Source organism: Pararge aegeria, chromosome 4 (genome assembly GCF_905163445.1).
Source record: "Pararge aegeria chromosome 4, ilParAegt1.1, whole genome shotgun sequence".
Lineage (NCBI taxonomy): Eukaryota > Metazoa > Arthropoda > Insecta > Lepidoptera > Nymphalidae > Pararge > Pararge aegeria.
In genome coordinates, this window is record NC_053183.1 from 3,961,671 (window position 1) to 3,984,492 (window position 22,822).

The window sequence follows — 22,822 nt, forward strand, 5'->3', positions numbered from 1 at the left end:
TTGGTAGCGCTGACACATAGTTTATTAAAAATAAAACATTTATAACATTTAAACGTATTTTGTACACAACTCATCAAAAGCTGTCTAGGAAAAAGGATAGTTTTTCTCTGTACATTTATTCAGTCAAATGTATTGTCAGGCTTCCCCAGAAGAAGGTTTTTATTTTCCTGGTCAGCCTGACTTAGAATAGGTTTTATATATAAAAAAAAACTCTATAAACAGTTAAATATCAGCATATAATTCGTTCAACAACTGTGAGGTTTCGTACGATGTCATTAAAGACTGTCAGCTGAGCAAATAAATATACCGAGCATAATGCAAAAATGTCTACATTTAGGTGAAGGAAATTCCACTTGTTCATGACACAACAATAAATTACCGATGGTATTCAATGCTTTGTAATGAGTGTATGAAAGGCGAAGAGAAAAAAAGTATACCTATACCCATTTTTTCAAAACGATGGACAAAAGAAATTTTGCTGCGAGGCAAATCCCATCTCTTCCGCACTCTGCTAGCCAAAGACGAGGCGGGGTGTTAAAAACAGTGACTTTTATATGTAAGACAAATTCATTTTATGTTACTTTTTGGAGAGAATTTAATTTTTTTTTTTAAATTTTGTATCAGTTCTTGCTTTACTTACTTCATTATGTCCTTAACTTTTTGTGGTGTACAAATAAAGAGACAGATAGAGTTTGAAAAGATAAAGTTTGAATATAATATGTGGGTCTTGCTTTCAACAATAGTTTTTTATTGTTTACTAGCGTACCCAGCCCGCTTCGCCGGGCTAGATTTTACATTAGTTTATTTAAACAACAAACTTACGAGTACATCATTTAATTTTTAATTTAATTCTCATAATATATTAAATAATTTATTTCTCTCCGTATTCATTCTCTTCTATTCTCTTCTCGAGCGGGTGAAGATCATTATCTACATTCTGCACCTATGTACACCCAACAAAAGAATATCATCATAGTAAATAAGTAAAAGCTGTATTTGACAGTTTAAAAATAGGAGTGCTCCGATCTTCACCAAACTTTACAAGATAACTCGCCAGGTCAATCAGGAGATTCCCTGAAAGTTTCATTGAAATCGGTCAGAGCCGTTTCGGAGCCTATAAGGAACATATCCACACACTTTATCTTTTATATATATAGAATATAGATAGTTAAAATTGACGGTCCTAGCAGATGGCCTACCTGATGGTAAGTGAAAAAGTCATCACAAGGCATGCAAGCAGCACGTCCTGCGACATGCCGCCCAGCGTCCATCAATTTATGACGTAGTTGTTAATCTTTTAATGTGGCCGCAATTACACCGGCAACCAAGCCCTTCAGACCGGAACACAGCATTGCAACAATGCTGCTTGGCAGAAATAAGCATGGCGATAGTACTTCCCCGAACGAGCTATGTCAAAAAACTCTACTATTTAAATTTTAATAAACAAACTACTAAAATTATTAAACTTCGCATCCGGAAACTCACATGAGTTTGTTTGGACGCTGCCCATTCTTCTAATATATAATTAGTACAAAAACCTTTAGCAAATATATAAAGCTGAAGAAGTACAGAACCTTAACTGCAGGTGATACACTTCGAGTGTAAGGCACGTGCTGATTCTTTGAAGTAGCCGACGCTGCCTTTGCGCAGCTTGATAAAGCGAGATTTAACAATTTGAGCAAACGAACTGCCACTAAAAAGAATGAAGTATTTACCATACTAGGATTCCGTGTCCGGGAATTAATTTCCTTCCAATTACCTACTGATTAATATTATAAAGTTTGTGCCAGTTGAAATAGTAATGTTGCAAAACAAAATTGAATAACAACAACATGATGTGTAAACAATCTACGTGCAAGGGTCACAACTGTTATTTAGCGGTTACCAGGAGGTGTTGTTTTTTTAATTATTTTAATTAGTACTTGTTTACGAAAAAAAAACCTCCAAACAGTAAATAAAAAGGTACCTACTTTTTACGTATTATTTATTTGTCGCAAAAGTCAACAGCCATTGCGTGCTGTTTAAGCATAACATACGTTTGTTTGTAAACAATAGCCGCAATGGTTTTCTATTAGAGAACAATAACAGCCAACTCAAGAAACCGTAGAACAGTAGGTATATGCCGTGAACATTAGCGCTGATGAATGAAATATTTCCGTTTTGAAATTCGAAACCACGCGATTGTTCCACATTTCAATTGTTAAAAGCGCGCATGCGTTAACGCAGGATGCATTAATAATGACGGCCCATCTACAAAGTGTTAATGAAAACCGAAATAATACTTCACAGGGTTTAGAGGTACATTATGTACTGTCTCTGAGACGTGTAACCGAAAACCTAATAGTTTTTGAGTAAACCATTGCTGCAGTTTTTACTGAAAGAAATCGAATACAACCCTATCATGCCAAAATTAAAATCCTGTGACTCCTGTCACTTTATTAGGTACGCCTCGCGTAGCGTAGGTACCATGCGCGTGTCGGCCTTTTATCTTTAATAGGGTTGTCAAAAGTAAACACTTACAATGTTTTGAATTCCTTTGTATGGAAAGATATATATGCTTCTTCTGATTTAATATTCTTACAGGGTAATTCCTTATGCAATTTACTTATGCATCCTTAAATATTATTTCGTAATGATGTTACACGTTGTATACTTACCAGTCAGGACATTTCATGACTTAAAAAAACTTAATAATAAAAAAGCACGGCATTAATACTTGACGAGAACTGTCACAAAAAGCTTCGAGCTACAACTCGCTTCAGTCGCTACAGTCGCCCAAAAATGTGCAACTACAATTTAATTTGATAGAACATGTATCTATATTACTGAATACAACTGTGTAACCTTTTTGAGTGTACAGGAGTGAAGTTATGTTGTGTGATTGAGTAAACAATGCATTGGTACGTATGCAGCAATCGCGGTTGCCTTGCTGTCATTTTTTGAAAAGTTTCGCTGTCTGTCCGCGAAACTCTTCGTCGGGTCAATACCGGGTCGGGTTTACCATGCATACATAGATACTTCGTCCAAATTTGTAAATATTAAGTAGATAACAACCAACTAAGTACTCGTTAGCACATATTGTATTCTACCAGGTGGTGTTATAAATAGATTAAAAGGTCACACGTTTTTATGGTTTCCGGAAAAGATAAGAAATGATAAAGGAAAACGGAAGAACAATTTTAACTCTAGAAACAGTGTTACCAAATGTTTTTAGTTGTGAACCGCGCCATCTTTTATATCAAGTAAGATAACATTAACAGTTTTTTTTGAAAGATAACACTTATTTAAAAACAAAACCTTGTAGGCACTATCCTAGTAGGTATTTAAAAAAAAGTATCATAATTCATGAACCAATTTTCAAAGTTTTATATAAGGGTGTCCATGTAATTAACAGCTATGTTTTTGTGAAGTAATACCGAGTCATAAGAAATAATAATATCATTATGAATTACGAATTTACCAAAATTATCTAATTATAGTAAATAAACTCATTTAGTTTACTTAGTTAGCAGTAGATTTGAGTAGTAATTTGATTAACAACCACGGAATGATAAATTGGCTCGTATCTCAGTAATAAATACGTTTGATCGCATAATCGTGTTAAAAAATTAGAAAATAACGCTTTCTAAATCTCCCGCTGATCACGGCGTAAAATTTTATTATTCATGTAAAATATAATAGAGCACTTCGCGCATGAAAAATAACATGGTCGTCCATTTACATGCAAAATCTAAATGCTAATAGACTTGACTCATGGAATGGAATTCTGTACAGAATTACGGGTACTTCATTACAGTATACAAATATGTATACACATGTGCAAATGTCAATGAATGATCGGTAATTGACGTAACTGTTATTGTTGTCAAGGTATTCTCTCCAGTTTTTTGTTTAAAATAATGAAGTAATTTTGCTGTCACCTTCATAACAGTCGACTCAAATAAGCGAATAAGTTTTTAGCTTTAATGCTAAGCTAATGTAAAGTTGTTCGGAGTTTTATAATACAATGGCCAAAATAAAATGCACTTTTTCGGAATATTTTCGATGACACTGACAGGGTTTACTCGACTGCAATATTTTTTAATGAGACAGCCAAAAGTCAATGCTGTAAACAGTTACAAAACATTATTTTAGATGTGTGAATAAGTTTACTAATAACCGCCGCAAGTGGTCTGAACACTATCCTGATATGATACAAAATTGTTTTATTAATTTTATAATTTTTACTGTTAGTGTTTACCAACTCTTTGAGAAAATAGCAAATTTTCAAATTTTTATATGCATTCTAAAAATGCATAAAAATGTTTTGTAATTAATTGAGCGGTACAGTATTTTGCTATCACTTCCAACGACTTTGCGTAATTTAAGGTTTAAGCTTGTGGATACTATTTTAAAATACACTTTGAATACTTTGAAATTCGAAACCGTATGTTGAACCTCAAACAACTAATTACGTAGTCTTTGAAGACTTAATTATCGATGTCTGCGTCCGCTAACTATCATTTTGACCGCAATACATGTCATCAATAGCATTAATTGAATAAAACTCGTATAGCAGGAACTGAGTAATGCTTTTGTTTTATTTTCTGAACACAGAAATCTGTAATGCAGGCTTCATTATCTAGCAAGAACTATTGTATTCGGATGAAACTTTCGAGTAATTGATCGAGGATTCATTCACGTATACTTGTGAAATTTGTTGTACATGTGTTTATGAAGCATTCAATCTCGCACGCTCATCATCAGAACACCTGTAGTCTAAGTGAAACGTCCAAGTCTGGGCCGCGTCACGCATCGGAGAAAGTGTACCTGTGACTGGTCCCCAATTGGGTTACGACCTCGAATTTCAACGGCCACGGGCCTTCTTTTTTCGAATCGCGAACCGACTCTTCCGAACCGGTTAACACCGTCCCATACTGGCCGTGAACCGATATTCATCACGCGAATGATTCCGTAAGTTTTTCGTTCTTCATGCTTTTGAGAATATAGACGATTGTTAAAGCGTGACATTATGTTAATTGGTTGACCGTTGGAAATATAATGATCGCAATGCAAGAGTTCACCTGTTTATATTTCAAAACGTTATTTTTTATTTACAAAATGACCCGTTGATTTCTTTTTAGGTATTCTTTTTCTTGGGTAGGTACATTTCTTCAATCGTAAACTTCCTTTGTAACATGTTGCGGCACGTTCTTTTGAATTATTTATTGGTACAAATTTAGTAGAATTTCTCTTGTAGTTACTAGGTACACGATGACCTTGAAGTGTTGGCGTACTGTGGCGATAATTTTATCAACAATATGACAGCGTAAAGAACCCGTATGCTTTGACTCACGTTCTGTATTACAAGGATAACACCGCATATTGTGACCTGGTGTTTTTATGATATATTAAAAGTAAACTGTGTATGTATACTCTGAAATTTAAATAAACAAGAAGAAATTACTTTGATAAAATTAAAAAAAAGATCAGTCATGTCATGATCAGTCCATGCTTCGAATTTAGGACTAACTTTTGATTTAAGTACTTAGGTATAAATTACTTTTGATGATCTAGTTAAATGTAGTCGAAGATTAAAATACCATTTGTGTATTCACTATCTAGTTGTCTACTAACTACAAGTAATTATTGTGGAAACCTGCATCAAATTAAATGTGAATAGTCACAACCGTCACTTTTATCTCACAATGATAGTGGGAAAACATTGTTTTACTAAGCATGCTTCTGCTGATAATCCGCGGTAAGGCATGCCCGAGATAAGATATGTAGGTACCCGCTTATACCTTAGTCTCAAGATATTTCTGGAATATATTTATTTAGGTATTTCATTAGTGTAACGTTATTATATCGATATCACCATTATCAGCCTATTAATGTACCACTGCACGAGAAGGTTTTAGTGCGTAGACCCACCACGCTTCTCTATACAGGTTGGTAGGCTTTAACGATTATCACATGTTAGGGTCACCGGCGAAGACGACTTGACGTGCTCTCCGACTCTATGGTATGGGTTGGATAATACCAATTTCATAACATCGTGCTGGTAGTCAATAATTTTTAGGTTAAAACTATAATAAGTAATTTTTATATTAAATTGTCTATATTTAATATCTTAAGTAAGCGTAAGAAAATTAATTATGTATTATGTTTGTTTTTGTATAAATATAACATTAATTTATTTTCATTGCTAGTCGTATCAATGAACATAATAAATACATTACAATTTTGATGACGAAATTTAGTTTTGAACCATTTTTTATTGCAAATCAGCGAATAGTGTTTTACGACCATAGTAACATATTAAATCATTGGTTTTAAGCCCGAAGTTAACAAATAATCTAATCCGAAATCTTAGGATGACAGATTGAATTTAGTAGTGCTATCCTTGTCTAGAGGGAAACACTATTTAATTCCATCTGCCATATGAAGGTTTTGGATAAGATTAACTTTTGATTCCGAAGATAAGTACTTTTAACCGAGAGTTATCTCTAATTCATACCAAAGTCTGATGGTGCCCCTAATATTTAGGTAGATAAATAGATTAGAAATAGATTTAATTTACTGTACGTAAGCGGAATAATGGACGGTTCGAAACAAATGTAGATTAAATAAAATGAATACAATAATATGTAAAAACCCGCCTGATTTATTAATAAAAATGTTTTATTCATTAATTAATTAAATAAATTTATATTTGCTGATTAATATCCTGATAGTGATATCACTTCAACCGTTAAACAAAGGGTATTAGCGTACTTATTAATAGTGTTAATCGGAAATTAGGTACATAATTGGTGCGTACTGCCTACCTATTGCCCAGCTTTCGCCGTTCAGTAATAAATTATCTACTTACATGAATTTTTATTGTTTATTTATGATTTATAATTATACTAGATGTGCCCTGCGGCTCCGCCCGCGCTTTGAGAGGCAGCGTACTGCTACATAGTCTACACCTATATGAGATTTTTATATATTAATTTTCACAATTTTTTTTTTATCTTACGTTATTTTATTTTGTTTCAATGAAAAGTATACTAGGTATATTATTTCTAATACCTCCAAGAATATGTATAACAAGTTTCATGAAGATCGGTTCAGTAGTTTTCGCGTGAAAGCATAACAAACAAACTTACATTCACATTTATTATATTAGGGAAGGGAGGATTCACTAAGTTTTTGTTTGAAAATAACTTTTTCCATACAACTTTTTAAACTTTTACATGATTATCATTCGATGTGATTTTATTCCCGCGACGATACTCCATATCTCCGTTAAATGAAAACTAATTTTCATTTGTTTCTTTTTAAATTGATGCAGTGATTAGATATCATTATACCTATGTGATATCAGTATTAGATGCATAATATGTTTGAAGCGGTGATAGCTCAGCACGGCTAGCATGGGCAGGAGACAATTACGGCGAAAGGATATAAATGTATCTACTCCCACAGCTTTATAAACTCTCAGAGCATTGCAAAACAAGTCGAAATAATATCCAAATAATATATTGTAGGGGTTATAACTGCTCTTATTCCATGTTCCAGTACTTTAGCAGGTGTACCTTCACGTTACTTACATCCCTTATCAGGGTATATAATCGGGGGATATCATTTTGGACTGATGCTACTAAATTAAGTTATTGTGCGTCTTGAGCAATTAAAATATCACTTGCCTCAACGGTGACTGAAAACATAGTGAGGAAACCTGCACGCCTGAGAGTTCTCCATAATGTTCTCAAAGGTGTGTGGAAGTTCGGCCTAAACCCTTCTCATTGTGGGAGGAGACCCGTTCCCTGTAGTGGGCCGTTAATGGATCGATATGATGGTAATGATGATACGTTACTGAAATGCCACCAGCATTTTAGTAACTGGTTCCTTACTTAGGTATATCTACTTCGCAAAGGACGGCATCCAAACACGCGCAATAATTGCAGAAGTTTGGTAAACAATAGGTATAAGCACCATTTATAATCACCTAGATTGGTGATGTCAGCAGGTACATAAAATCTTAGGGCTTCGATTTATATAAATCATAGGTAGATATAAGGTTTTTTTTTGAAGCTATAGGCTTTATACGAGACTATAACTACACTACTATTTATTTCTAAAGCAAAATAAAAAAAATCTTTATTCATACTTATATGTATTTAAAATAATATAACAAAAAAATAATGTTTTCTACGACTTACCTTGAATGTATCGGTAATCAGCTTCAATGGAACTAACTTAGAAGTCACTCAACACCATAACAAAGTAACTACGTGAGATAATATTTTAACCAATAAACAGTACATAAACGTTCGAAGCTTTAAAATACTCGAAACGTATTGAAAAGCGCCACCGAAAAAAAAAACGTAAAGTTCAACATACGCCGAGGAATGCTTGCATTTCAACCCACCGAAGTCCCGGTCGGCTCAGATATTACTTGCAAGTTGAAATGTAGCTTATAAAAACTTGTTTGTATCCGCACTACACAATAAATAAACTTTTAGTGAAATTAAAGCACATAACTCGAGTGTTCTGAAAGTTTTGATTCATCGTTAACTGCCTGTCACTTTGTACGCGCCATCGACACGACTGTCTCGTTCCGAGGTTCAAACCAATATGGCGGGTTGAACGAAACGACCTGAAGGGCGAACGAAGGCAAGCCGTGATTGCTTGAATGAGTGAAATGAATCCGTTCGAAGCTAAGTATGAGCACACGCCATGGTAGAGCCTGCTTTGATAGCAACGTCTTTACATTTCTTTCTTTACAAATCTTATGTCAGTGGACTAAGGTTCAATTTGTTTTATTTATTTTTAATGCCTTTTTAAGTTATTCATTCATTGCATTATTATTATTTTTTTTTTATTTAACTGCTTATTGCAGTCATAACAACGTACCTAGGAAGCTAGAGTAGGTGGCCATTGCAACCTTTTATTGAGGATACAAACACAAAGTTAGCCGGTTAGGTACCTACTTTGATTGCAAAAGTTTCATAGTAGAAAAATATAGATGCAGTGACATCTCTGTTGACAAAACTATGACTTAACATTAAGACAATGTCAACAAGCTTGGTAACCGAAAGTAGGTCAAAAACACTATGGTTCAAAGTGGGTTCAAATCTAAAAACGTGCTAATGACGTAGAATTTCTATTTATTTTTGATTTATTTTAAGAAATTATGAGTTAATTCTCATTCATTAAATCTACAAATTCGGCGTAGTCACTTAAAACATGGCGTTGGACTTGGTCAGCATCGCGCAACCTCATTATATACCCGGGTTAGTAATCCGAAATAATATATCCTTACTATTATTATAAATGTGTGTTTGTTTATTTCGCTATCCGTCACGCTCTAACTAAGCAGTCAATCGACTTGAGTTTTGGCATTGTGTTAGTAGAATGGACGGAGTGTAAGATAGGCTACTTTTTATCCTAGGATAACAAACGGTTCCCACGGGATTTAAAAAATAAACGAGGACGAAGGTTGTGAGCAACAGCTAGTATATTTATACTTATTGTAGCTAGTGTTGCCCAAATGCAAGAACAAGACGAGACTTAGCCAGTCTTGGTCTTGGTCTTGCGCCAATACACCTGGTCTTGGTCTTGGTCTTGGTCTTGCGCTCCCAGTCTTGGTCTTGGTCTTGGTCTTGCAGCAAGAGTCTTGCAAGTCTTGCAATTACCTATTAGTCTATTACTATTTATTAAAGTTTACTTTAAATCTTAGAAAAACGTATTAGAATTGGAACATTGTGAGCCATAGTAAAGATCAAGCAGATTAATAAATAACTGAAGATTTGATAAGAAATTCGAAAAATCAACTGACCTATATGTCGTTTTCCATGGAAGTAACTGTTTCTTAATAAACATTTATGATTTATAAGCTTACATTTGCTAAAACATGTAAAAAAACAAATTAATTACAATAACTTGACTGTATTTTGAAGAACAATACTTATCTGTCTAGAAAGAGATTGAACCCTCAACTTATAAGAAATTTAATAAAAGAGTTTTACGATTTATCATTTATTTGAATAAAAAATAAAATACAACACAAATCAACAGCTTTATCATTAGGTTATGATACTTTATATCAATTCTTTTGACCAAGCATTAATACAAAGTAACCATCTGGCTGACTCATCACTTAACCTATTTCTATGTTTTCTAATTACTAATGATGCTTTAGAAAATAACCTCTCAGCAGGTACTGAAGTTGCAGGTATTGAGAGAAAATCACGGGCCATTTTCGATAAAATCGGATACTCTGTCTCATGCGTCCTCCACCAATCTAAAATCACCAATCTGAAACTTATTTATTCTTTGGAACACCTGTAGGTACTCTTAAAATTCGAAATTATTTTGCATGAATAGTGTCAAATGTTATGATTTCGGCGCGGCGGCAACGATTGTTTTAGATTTCAAAAGAAGCCGCCGGCGCGTGTATCATAACCATGTACTTCCGAAAAGCGGCAAATTTCTTTGAGAAGTAAGTACAAAACCTTTGATGCCGCATTATCAAAGTGCCGATGGTTAAAACATAACTATGCATGCACTCAGTTTGATTTTAATAGATATTTTTTTATTCGCTATGTTTATGGTATTAGTCGTAATGCGCATAGGTCCAGTTTTTCATATTCTTTGATATAGTTTTTTGCGTCTCATAGAATTCCTAAGCGTACCTACCTACCTATACACCGAACTGTTACACCTAACTACTCCGTGAAATAGCGCTAAGTCCTAGCTGCAAGACGCAAGAGTCTTGCAGGCTATGTCTTGTTCTTGCTCAAGTCTTGCACGGTCAGTCTTGGTCTTGGTCTTGCTAAAAATACGCGGTCTTGTTCTTGGTCTTGGTCTTGCAAAAACGCAAGAACAAGACCAAGACTGCAAGACCAAGACTGAATTTGGGCAACACTAATTGTAGCAATGGAGAGAGAGCTATGCTCGGAGTATAGAAGAGCCAGAGTTACGGACATAGCTAAACGAGTCGCGAACCAGCAGGGCTAGCACGGGCAGGAGACAAAAATTATATCCCCCGATTATATCCCCTGACAGGGGATATAATTAACGTGTCCACCTGCTAAAGCACGGGAACATGGAATGGAAGAAGTAATCCCCTAGTTAATACACATATTTGGATATTGTATCCATTTGTGCGCCTATGCTCTGAGAGTTGATAAAGTGGTGGGAGAAGATACTATTTTATCAGTTCCCAGGAGAGATCCTCCTGCCCACGCTAGCCGTGCACATATACTTAGCTCAGAGAACCGAGGGGCCGTCCCAAGCTGCTAGAATGAAATTGGATCACATAAGAAGTGAAGAGATCCATAAACCAGACCATACGCAGAGTTACCAACGAATCGTGAAACTGAAGTGGCAATGGGTCGGGCACTTAGCTCGTAGAACCGATGGGCGCTAGGGTCCCAAGTTGCTGATATAACGACCGAGCAAACGCAGCGTTGGTCGATCCGATGTTTTGTTTGCCAGGTGGGCAGACCACATGAAATAAATCACAGGAAGTCGCTGTTGTTTGTAACATAATAATTGCCTGACCAAGCAGATCTGTTAAAAGCTGATAGTTTTCCACTTACCATCAGGTGAACCATCTGCTCGGTCCATTAATTAATACCATAAAGGAAGGCTTAAGGACCAAGGCAACATGCACCCGAGCCTTGATGTCCCCTTGATGTGTTACATAACTTACATAACAATCTCTGACATGTCAACACAATAAAGAATAATTTGTGATTAATCCTTGAAGTTTATCGCACATCGCCTCGAAAGTTGCGGTAACTTCAGGAAACGCAAGTAGCTTTGAAGTCTCCGCTTCGAACGCTACTATACAACGTTTAACAAAGAATATTGAGAATAACGAAATAATATTGAAGGATGGATAAGTATACTTTATAAGGAATCGCTCTGTAAAAACATTAATCGAAAGTAGCATATATTTTTTCCATACAAACAATTCAAAACATTCTAAGTGTTTACTTACGACAACCCTTTTGAAGATAAAAGACAGACACGCGCATAGTACCTACGGTACAAGACGCGTACCTAATAAAGTTACTGGAGTCACATGATTTTAATTTTGCATGTGATGCTGCACTTATTTCTATAAGTAAAAACTATGGCAGTGGTTTACCTAAAAACTATTAGGTTTTCGGTTTCACAGATAAGTCTCAGAGACGGTACATAATGTACCTCTAAAGCCTGTAAAGTGTTATTTCGGTTGTCATTTACACGTTGTATACAATTCGTAAATACCAAAGTATAGAAAAAGAGTATAAGAAATACATATAAAAGGATATCAAATACATACTGTTATTATAAATGCGAAAGTATGTCTGTTTGTTTGTTAGGCCCTTATTAAGAAACCAATCTACTTGATTTTTAGCAAATAGTTAGTTGAAAGGACGGAGAGTGACATATGACACTACTTTTTATGTTTTACCGTGACCAGACCCAAACCACGAAGTGTTTTGTCGCGTGTTACTGGCGTTAGGTAATCGAATTTTCAGTGCTGAAAAAGATTTAACTTGTGATGTATTTGTGGCGATGTACGATAAACTTATTAGGGTTGTGCAACAATTCCCAATTCGCACCATAAGTTCATAACAAAGCAATAAATAAGAGTATATCGAATGTGATTTATGATAAAGTCACAGTGTCGCGCGGGTCAAAAAATAAATATCCTTTATGTTGAAGTGTCCATGGCCGGACTTCGTGACGTTTTCACTTTTTGATTGCTTCATCTCGTTAGCCACAGATATTAACCAATATCGGGTAGAGTTAATTGGATAGTCAATAAGATGGACAAAAAAATTAAAAATTAGTTATTATATTTTCATGCTTGTATTATTTATGCTTAGCGGGCGATGGAGAGAGCTATACTAGGAGATCTATACGTGATCAAATCAAAAATGAGGAGATCCGTCGAAGAATTAGAATTACCGATGTCGACTCAGCTAGTCGCGAAACTGAAGTGGCAATGGGCAGGGCACATAGCTCGGAGAACCGATGGACGTTGGGGTCTTAAGGTGCTGGAATGGCGACCCCGCATCGGTAAACGCAGCGTAGGTCGGCCCCCAACAAGGTGGACGGATGACATCAGGCGAGTCGCTTGGAGCCGCTGGAGGCTAGCGGCCCAGGACCGTGTATTGTGGAACTCCCTACAAAAGACCTATGTCCAGCAGTGGACGTCAATTGGTTGAAATGATGATGATGATGATGATTTATGCTAGTTGTTGCCCACGTTCTTGGTATGCTTTTATTACGGATTTTTACAAATCCCGTGGGGAAAACTTGTTGTCCTGTGATAAAAAGTAGCCTATGTTACCATGTCGATTCAACTTACCAAAAATCGAGTTGATTGGTTTTTTTAATTAGGGCGTGAAGGAAACAAACAAACACACTTTCGCATTTATAATATTAGTAGAGAGTAGAGTTAATGTGTAGTATAGTATGGATTGCACTATATACACATCTTAACGGTATCTGGTTAGCTACTGATCTTGATTCCTGTAAAAACCGGCCAAAGTATAGGGCTTTTCTATCAAGAGATTGAAATTTGGCGGTGATTCACCCCGGTGTTCGGAGATAAAGTTAAGCTGTCGGTCCTGCACCTGATCTCTTTCTGGTCGGGTTGGAGCTGCCGTTCCCTTCGGACTATACGAGTGAGGGAATAGAGAGTGCACATGTGTTTGCGTACACATTTGAGCACTATAATATCTCTCACGTTGTTGAAAAATCTCTCTGGAGATTCACCACCACACCGTGACCAAAATCGGTGTTTTTACTTCTTAATTGCACACTATAAAACTAGGTGCAAAGGTTATCTCATATGATGGAGGTTTTCTCTTTTTCTAATTATAATTTAGTTTCTGTCAAAATAGCCTCTTATAAAAAGAGGGAAATATTTTTAGAGTTATGTATGTTTGTATGTATGTCTCTTTGTTCCACCATAACTTATAAGCTAGCTGGCTGGTGAGTGCTACTAAAAATTTGTTTTTGCTTGAATTGTTGAAATTTCAACCGTCCTTTTGAGTTAACTTCGTTCAATTTTCGGCAGGCACCTCATAACTATTCGCAGTTATGTGCGTTGTATCAGTGAAGGAAAACATCGCGAGGAAACCTGCATACCTGAGAGTTCTCAATAATGTTCTCAAAGGCGTGTGAAGTCTACAACTCTGCAATTAGCCAGCGCGGTGGACTACGGCCCGAACCCTTCTAATTCTGTGAGGAGACCCGTTCACGTAGTGTGCGGGAAATGGGTTATTAATGATGTTCGTACTTTATAGTTACACGGGCCACTGTCCGGAATACAAGTACCGTATCGGCGACACGTATGGCTCAACCACTCACAAGATCCTTCTGGACCCCAGCGTCAGCCATTCCGAAAGGCTAGTGCTCTCTGATAGAACTGCTGATGATTTTCAGGTAATCAATTATTTTGTAGAGCCCACAAATCCGCACAGGGCCAGCGTGGTGGACTACGGTCCTATTATAATGCTAAGGATTACTTAAACGGTAAAAAAGCTTGGGTGTAAATTGCTCTAACTTCATAGCTTAATATAAATTAACTGTGAGATGGTGATAACAAAAAAAAAATTACCCGGCTAAGTTTGTTGTGGGCTCTTGGGCTTTAGGCCAGGCCGCGTTTGGATCCCTCGTAGCTTTAGGTTTAAGTCCCCGAACGAAGTTATCACCATCCCCTTACAATTATGTAAATTATATGTATGAACGCTTCATAAGTGTCTGCGATAGGCCTACATGAATAAGGAAATTTTGAATTTGAATTTACGGCCTACACCCGTCTCATTGTGGTGTCCGGTAGTGGGTTAATAATTGATATTATGATTCTATTATTTTACCGCTCTAATAATACTGCTACATCAATCATAGCTGAGACCACTCGCGACCAACTCACCTTTTGAAAAAAATAACTAAATCAAAATCATTTCAATGTTATAACACAGAGATGAGCAAGATGGCCGGCGCCACATAATGGCGGATTAAATCTTTTCTCAAAACTCCCTCTATACTGGTATGAAATGAAAGGTCTTGATATGACAAATTTGAATGCGAGTTGGCCGCCAACACGAAATTGCAAAAATATATTTTTTTAACAATTCCCTTAATGTGGTTGTCAAATGAAAGGGCTTGACTAGTAGAATAAAGTACCTACACTGTATTTAAAGTCGGGGGTTTTGTAAATGTTTGTAATACTATGTGTTAATGACATTTAATAAAGCTAATCACAGAATTAAGAACATACAGAAAACGTACACACGACTAATATTGAAGCATCAAAAACCACTCCACTTTGTAGTGTTTTCGACTTAACGGGTCGTCACTTCATACCATTTAGCAGTTGACAGTAATTATTTTAGCTCTAATGTTTGAAATTCAAATTCAAATCTCAAATTTGATCTTATAATAAAACATAACAAGTTCCGTGCTACAATCTGCCATTCTATGGCATGCAAATTATATCAACACCTTAATTATAAAATTATTTTTCCATTTTATACAAAATGTCAGAAAATTAAGGTAACAAAACTGTGCGATTAAATAACAGTGTCAACTTCAAATTAAATAATATAAAGTAAACAAAAATATAAATACAATTATTTAAACCTTTAGATTTAGATATTCGTCTACTGAATAAAACTGACGAAGCATAAGCCATTCAATAATTTTAATCTTAAATTTAAACGTTTTCCACGAAATGGGAAAATGTTTGTGAGCTAGCAACACTCCGCGGGTCTAAAGTGAGACGTGTACGGGTCGTTTTTACTGTTTTTGACTACAACGCACTACATTCAATAATGACTGGGATTATATATGTTCTTAATTCAAAGTACCTAATATAAATGTTTCAAAGAACGCTATGCAAATTTATCTGAACTGTTCCTAGATGATTTTGACTAAGTATCGCCATTTTCTAAGCGTTACCAATCACTTTCGCTCCACTAAAAAATCGATTAAGACACTATAAAAACGCAAAATAAACTTTATAACGGATACACTTACCTAGTTTTCGAGTAACACTTTCGAAATACCTGGCATGTGTAGATGCAATTGAGATGTTTATCATAGAAATACTTATAATCCTTATCAGATATTCCGTCCGCCGCGAACTGACATCGACGTGGTGAACGCGAGGTTTCGCAACGGCGATCCAGTGTACAAGCATCCCATGATACCGGGATATGAAGGTAAATGCTATAAAGTAGATTGCTTTACAAGTCGTGTTTGTCTGGTGGGCTGTTTCCACCTTGACCAGATACCGACAAAGACGACAGCAGCGGTGAGAACTGTGGATTTATGTGGGGGTCCCTGGTTCGATTCCCGACAGGGGAAATTTGGGAATTTAAAATTTCCGAATTTTCTTTAGTCTGGTCTGTTGGGGCTAGTTACCACCCTACCGACAAAGACGTGCCGCTAAGCGATTTAGCGTTCCGGTACGATGACGCGTAGAAACCTATTAGCCCGTTACCATCTTAGACTGCATCATCACTGACCTACCAGCAGGTGAGATTGCAGTCAAAGGCTAACTTGTAGTGGAATAAAAAAAAAAGTGCCGCTTAGCGATTTAGCGTTCCGGTACGATGTCGAGTACCGACTACTGAAATCTACGCAATTCAACTAAAAAATCAATCTTACTAGTGATGCAAACAAAAAAATAGTGAGCATTTTAAAGCCAATGGCCAAAACACATGACACAATAAAAACGTAAAACTATAACAATAGTAGGTATGGTGTAATGGAAATCAAAGAAGACGTTTTGTTTCATAGGTATGTGCCGCAATATGCAAAGTGGGTAAATCTTACCCACGCAATACGCACTTTATTACGTTAGATCTATAACCACGTTGCATTTATGGTATTACTAAATGTATTCTTTTTATTTACTCTTTATATATTGAGCATTCGGTTCACCTGTTGTTAATGCTTTTCTCAATTCGTCGAAGTCTTTTTTTTACCCGATTACTCAAAGACGACTGTACCGATTTGAAAAAATCTTTTTTTGTTATAGTTTTTATTATAAAATCAACAATAATGTAACCCAAAGTAGCAAATTTTTGCCTATAAAGTTATTTATTCGGCGTTCGCAGTGAAAAGTATTAATGATATTACATTAAAAAAAAATGTACTAAATGCCTAAGTACACATTATTACCTACAAAAAAGTCCGCGAGGGAATATATCTAACTATCATGTATCAAATATATAAATTCGTTTTTTTTAATAACCTAAAATCCATACGAAAAATATGATAATGCAAACACAATACCAACACGAAATACCTACAACAAGAATCATAGAAAAGTTAGATTATATGAGTCGCTCATTGAAAGTTAATAAATAAATAAATAAATAAACTACGACAATACACACATCGCCATCTAGCCCCAAAGTAAGCGTAGCTTGTGTGTGTTATGGTTACTAAGACAACTGATGAATATTTTTATGAATAATGTATATAAATACTTATAACATACAAACACTCAGACACTGAAAAACATTCATGATCATCACACAAAAAATTTCCAGTTGTGAGAATTTTTTAAAGTTCATTACCAATAAGGAATATTCAAATTTACCTACCAAATGGCCGCTGACCGAAAGACCGTTGCATAAAAAATAATGCCTCTGTCCTAATGCGGAAAGTCGGTCACCATGTAAGTAAGTATAAATAATAAATATTGCCTAAATAATCCAAAAAATGCATGTTAACGGTCTTCGGTAAACATTTTAAGCAAATGTTCTCCGTGCTATCCGTAGCCATACTGTGTAGCCTTAGTACAAGTTTTGTTCGCTCGCAATCGAGACGCTGTCCCCCGATTTCTGACGTCACCTGGACGTGGATCCTTACGACGGTCACGGGGGCGATCGGACTAAACAATGATTAGTCCAAAAGTCCACCAACAGTCAGATTAACGTCGAACCGAGCCGAGGTCTGAGTCCTCGCAGGAGGCACCCTCGGGTCGACGTCTCCCACTCTCCCCCCCGATGTCGTCGAGCCCTGGGGCTCTTCTCATGGCGAGCTTTCGCGCTCGCCCCACTCCCCCGGTGACGCCGTAGCAACCCCTCAGGTGGTTATCGGCAAGTGTCCTTCCGAAAAAGCAAAAAAAAAAATGCAATCGAGACGTCGTCGTTTTAATGTATAAATACTTAACATCGGAGTAAAATGGCTCTTTATTCATCATCACCAACTCATTACCGGTCCACTACAGGGCACGGGTTTCCTCTCAGAATGAGAAGTGTTTAGGCCGTAGTTTACCACGCTGGCCAAGTGCGTATTGGTAGACTTCACACGCTTTCAGAACGCTATTGAGAACATTCAGACATGCAGGTTTCCTTACGTTGTTTTCCTTTAATGATTCTTCTTCTTCTTCTTTGAGTTAATGGCTTTTTGTCATGCCTGCACGGCACAGTTTACTTCGCCAATGACAGGTGAGTAGCTTGAAGAAAACATAAAGGAGGATGATGGAATTGTCTTGAGACTATTTTAGTTCGCAAAACAATAGCAGGGTTGAGTTTTAGTAACTGTTAATATCAAACATTACAATATATATATTTATTTATATATATATATTTTTTTTAATTACAGAAAAAAAAATGTGTTGTTATACATAAAATGTACTGTATGTAATAGACTAGTGTATTAACTAAGAATTTAACATACTGACTAAACACAAGGATTAATAGACATTGAACACTTATAGGACGAGGGATCTCGGAGGGATACCTTTAATGATTAAAGAGAGTGATATTGCTCGTGTGCCTAATGTCTGTGGTCAGATCAAATAGGAAGTGATTTGAAAATAAAGAATCTGTGGTGTAATGTCAATCTTAGTAAATCTCTGGGTTGTGATCGGCTGTAAAACGCCAATATGTCAGGTCAAAAAAATCGAAAAATCGCTTTGTAATAACGGACGTTGAACCTTGTAAAATTTATTAAAGTCTCAAGAACTAAATACGCTTCTGATTTAACAGATATTTAAACCGCTAAATTTAAAAACGCACCTAACTCCGAGAAGTCAGTGGTGCCGGGGCTTGAACTCGGTCTGCACGAAAGGAATGCCGAAGCCTTACCCACTAGGCTATCACCTCTGCATGTGCGGATCTTAATTGCTTGCCTACATTTTTTAAACTCTGGCTTTGGACAGAACGAATGTAAAACAAAAATCAGAAGTGTATAATTAGCGACTCTAAAACGAGTGCAATGAATGCCAGTTTTCAAATGCCAGTCCTAAATCGAATGCCTGATGATTTAGGCGACGTCTACAGAAAAAAACCGTTTTACCAACTCTTAGGTGATAACTTGTTACTAGGTGTTGGTGAACGGTTGATGTATGCCTGGGAATCTTCTTAGCTTAGGAGTTACTTATTTAGCGATCGCCTTGTATAATCATTAGTGAATACGTGAATAAGATTTTAAACTAACATTTTCTTAAAAATAGTCAAACGGTGTACTCGTTTGACTACGATAATATTTCGTAATATGTCGATATTTCTACAGTCTTACTTATTTTAAGAGACATTAAGTCCGTTTTACTGTGACGATACATAGTATTACGCAGCACTAGGATTTCCGCAAAATAAAACAAATATAACTTCGGGCAGAGTAACACCCTGGTTCAATCTCACACGTATTATGTCCGCTTATTTATTCTACTACACTATTTATAGTATTTTCATCAACATATCAAATCAACATTTAATATTTAGATAGCTATTTGATTAGTTAGTGTAATAATTCATGATTACATAAATAACCAATTATTGGAATATCAATCAAATAATTAAAAAAAAATAAAACAGTATCTTGTAATAATCATGTGCCAACTACGTCACGTCCGTCGGGTGCCTATTGCGTACTTGTTAACAATAGTTTAAAACTTGAAAACGACTTTTCGATTGCCAGCGGGCAAATCTCTTACTAAGCCTACTGAACGGCCATGTTTACAAACGTCATGAGGGAACCCTGTAAAGTCCAATCTAGACAAGATACGGTGCAAGCTTATGAATCAGTGTTTATTTAAGGTGTATTTCTTACCGCAAGCTTGATAGTGATGCTAATTTGGCAATACGCAGAACCAATGTTGAAAACTAGTAGAAAATGTTCGTGTTAGAGAAACATATTTTAAAAGTAAAAAGTTTATGCAGAAAATATAATGCATGAAACGAAAATACAGTAATTTTATAAAGTGGGTAAATATCCAACCTTTTGATAAGTATAAATTCATAATTTGCCTTATATTTTATTAAATTGATTAGGATTTTACAGATACCCTAATAAGTATTAATTAATTCATATATAGTTTTCGAGGAACAGTTAAAATTATATTTGATGAATAACCAATTTTCATGACATTGAGTTGGTGGGTATTTTGATGTAAATACGGGTGCATTTTCGATACACATTACTCCTACATGGACTCGAACGATGCAAAGATACCTCCCGGTGACTTAGTCGTTTATCACATGGAATAATCTAAAAGAGAATAAGTAGGTACAAAAATAAATAAATAAATAATAAATGAATGAATCCACGAACTTGGACTCAGAAAGCGGGGTCGCTTCCCACTGCGCCACTTTGCCGTCAAACACACATTTTTACATAAAAAAAATATATAGGCCTGCTTCTGCCTGTCCTAGCCCTGCTGCTGAGATTGCAGTCAAGGTATAACTTGTAGTGGAATAAAAAAAAATTATCTACTCCTATGAATTGAGTAGAAGAAAGCCCTACACATATGGAATACGCTCTCCCGAAACTTTACTCTAACTGACTCATGACATCGGACCGGTCAACAAGAATGCACAGTTTCCTGAGCTTATTACGTCAAATCAAAATCTAAAAAAAATCTTATACCTTTAGTTAAAAATGAGTCTTATGACTTGTTGATGCATCTCGCACTGGTTGCGTTCTATGTTTACAGAACGAGCGGTCAAATACGGGTTTTATTCGTGCCCTTACAGGGATCTGTACTCTGTACCATCATCGTCATCATCATATCAATCCAATACCGGCCCAATACAGGGCACAGGTCTCCTTTCGCAATTTGAAGGGTCTTGCGGTCATTGACCCCAAATGCCACTAACTATATGGATCGATGCTTAGGAGGTACGGAACACCACATCCTTAATATTACTAATATTATAAATGTGAAAGTGTGGATGTTTGTTACTCAATCACGCAAAAACGGCTTAACGGATTTGGATCAAATTTAGCACGCATGTAGCCTTCGATATGGAATAGAACATAGGCTACCTTTTATCTTGATTCCTTAATAAGTTCCTGAGGGAAAATTAAAATTGTTTACGAGCTAAGCCGCGGGCAGACAGTTTTGAAATTTGGTATGCATGTCACCTATGCTATGGAAAAGGACATGTACTATATATATACCGATCTCTCAAATATTTCCCGCTGGAAGATTAAAGATTGTTAACGTGCGAAGCTTTAGACCCAATTCTGAAGTCCACGCAGGCAAAGTCGCGGGTAGAAGCTAGTTAAATATAATAACTGCATCAATTGTATCAGTAATTGGGCAGACATGTGGCAAAGTTTCGTAAGGCTGTACAAACCTGAATCATTCTCGGTGCTCTTATATGGGCACGGTTGAAATTACCGAAAACATAGTCCAGTAATGACATCAGAAAATTCGTCACCCTGATTCCATATTGTAATGACCCATCTGAGGTTGATAATATAATATAATAATAATAATAATATTAGTAATCTTTATTCAGCTTCCACACGTAAGTAAACTAAAAAAAAACTAATTAGGTACTAATTACTTTAAAACTATACACTATAATGAGAAGGGGGTCGGCCGTATTCTACCACGCTGGCCCAGTGCGGATTGGCGGACTTCAGGCGCTTTTTGAGAATATCATGGAAAACTCTCATGCATACAGATTTCCTCACAATGTTTTCCTTAACGGTTGAAGCACAACTTAGAAAAGTTAGAGGTGCTTGCTGCGATTTAAACTGTGCCCCCGGAAGTGAAGCCGAAGTCCTACTTCACCACCGCTTTTACTATCCAGTAATGACATCAGAAATTCGCCACCCAGAGTATGTTTTTTTGTATTAGTCACCCATATTTTAATAGGCCATCTCAGGAGGATATTACAATGTATTTTTTCAGCTTCCACTCATAAGTAAACTAGAAAAACTTGTTACTTTAAAATTCTACACTATATTTATTTATTAAGGACACTAACAATATACATATTTACCATATACAGTAATAAACTTGTACAATATTTAACACATTCCCTTATATGTACATCTATAACAAGTGACCATGACGTTCACAAAAATTAATAATAAAAATAATAATGACATGTAGGTAAACACAGCAAAAATAAAAATAATCATAAAGATATGAAGGAATAGGTGTTCTGTATGTAATATCTATCTTAAGGGAGGGCTCACCGATAGGTAAGCGATAAGCTTTTTTTTAAATAAGGGGTAAGAGTTATGAAATATGTCGATGCCAGGTAATAATCGTGATATTACGTTGTATTCAGCACATATGCGGGCTATCGGAGCTTGTTTTCCAAGATGCGTCCTAGCGAAAGGTATACGACAGTTTTTCTAGGAATAACGTTAGATTCTAAACTTCAATGGGGCCCTCATGTTAATAATTTATCGAACAGGCTTAGTTCTGCTGCCTATGCAGTAAAGAAGATACGCCATATGACCGACGTAGAAACTGCTAGACTGGTATATTTTAGTTACTTTCACAGCATTATGTCATATGGAATTTTACTTTGGGGTGATGCTGCTTATATTAGCACTATTTTCGTGCTGCAGAAGAGGGCTG

General features: G+C 36.1%; 2 protein-coding genes across 2 annotated transcripts in view; one reads left to right on the forward strand and one right to left on the reverse strand.

The window, feature by feature from the left end:
- The window catches only part of LOC120637607 (nuclear transcription factor Y subunit gamma-like), an 81,114-nt gene extending 72,521 nt beyond the window's left edge, over positions 1 to 8,593 (reverse strand). Inside the window, exon 1 of the mRNA XM_039909488.1 lies at positions 8,190 to 8,593. The gene's annotated coding sequence lies outside the window, so the exon portion shown is untranslated. The remainder of the gene's footprint in view (positions 1 to 8,189) is intronic.
- A 474-nt stretch (positions 8,594 to 9,067) lies between these two features.
- Positions 9,068 to 22,822, forward strand: part of LOC120637609 (UPF0605 protein CG18335-like) — a 29,451-nt gene continuing 15,696 nt past the window's right edge. The window contains exons 1-3 of the mRNA XM_039909490.1: positions 9,068 to 9,263; positions 14,283 to 14,421; positions 16,106 to 16,202. Coding sequence (XP_039765424.1) covers positions 9,217 to 9,263; positions 14,283 to 14,421; positions 16,106 to 16,202 — 283 coding nt within the window. The 5' untranslated portion in view covers positions 9,068 to 9,216. The remainder of the gene's footprint in view (positions 9,264 to 14,282; positions 14,422 to 16,105; positions 16,203 to 22,822) is intronic.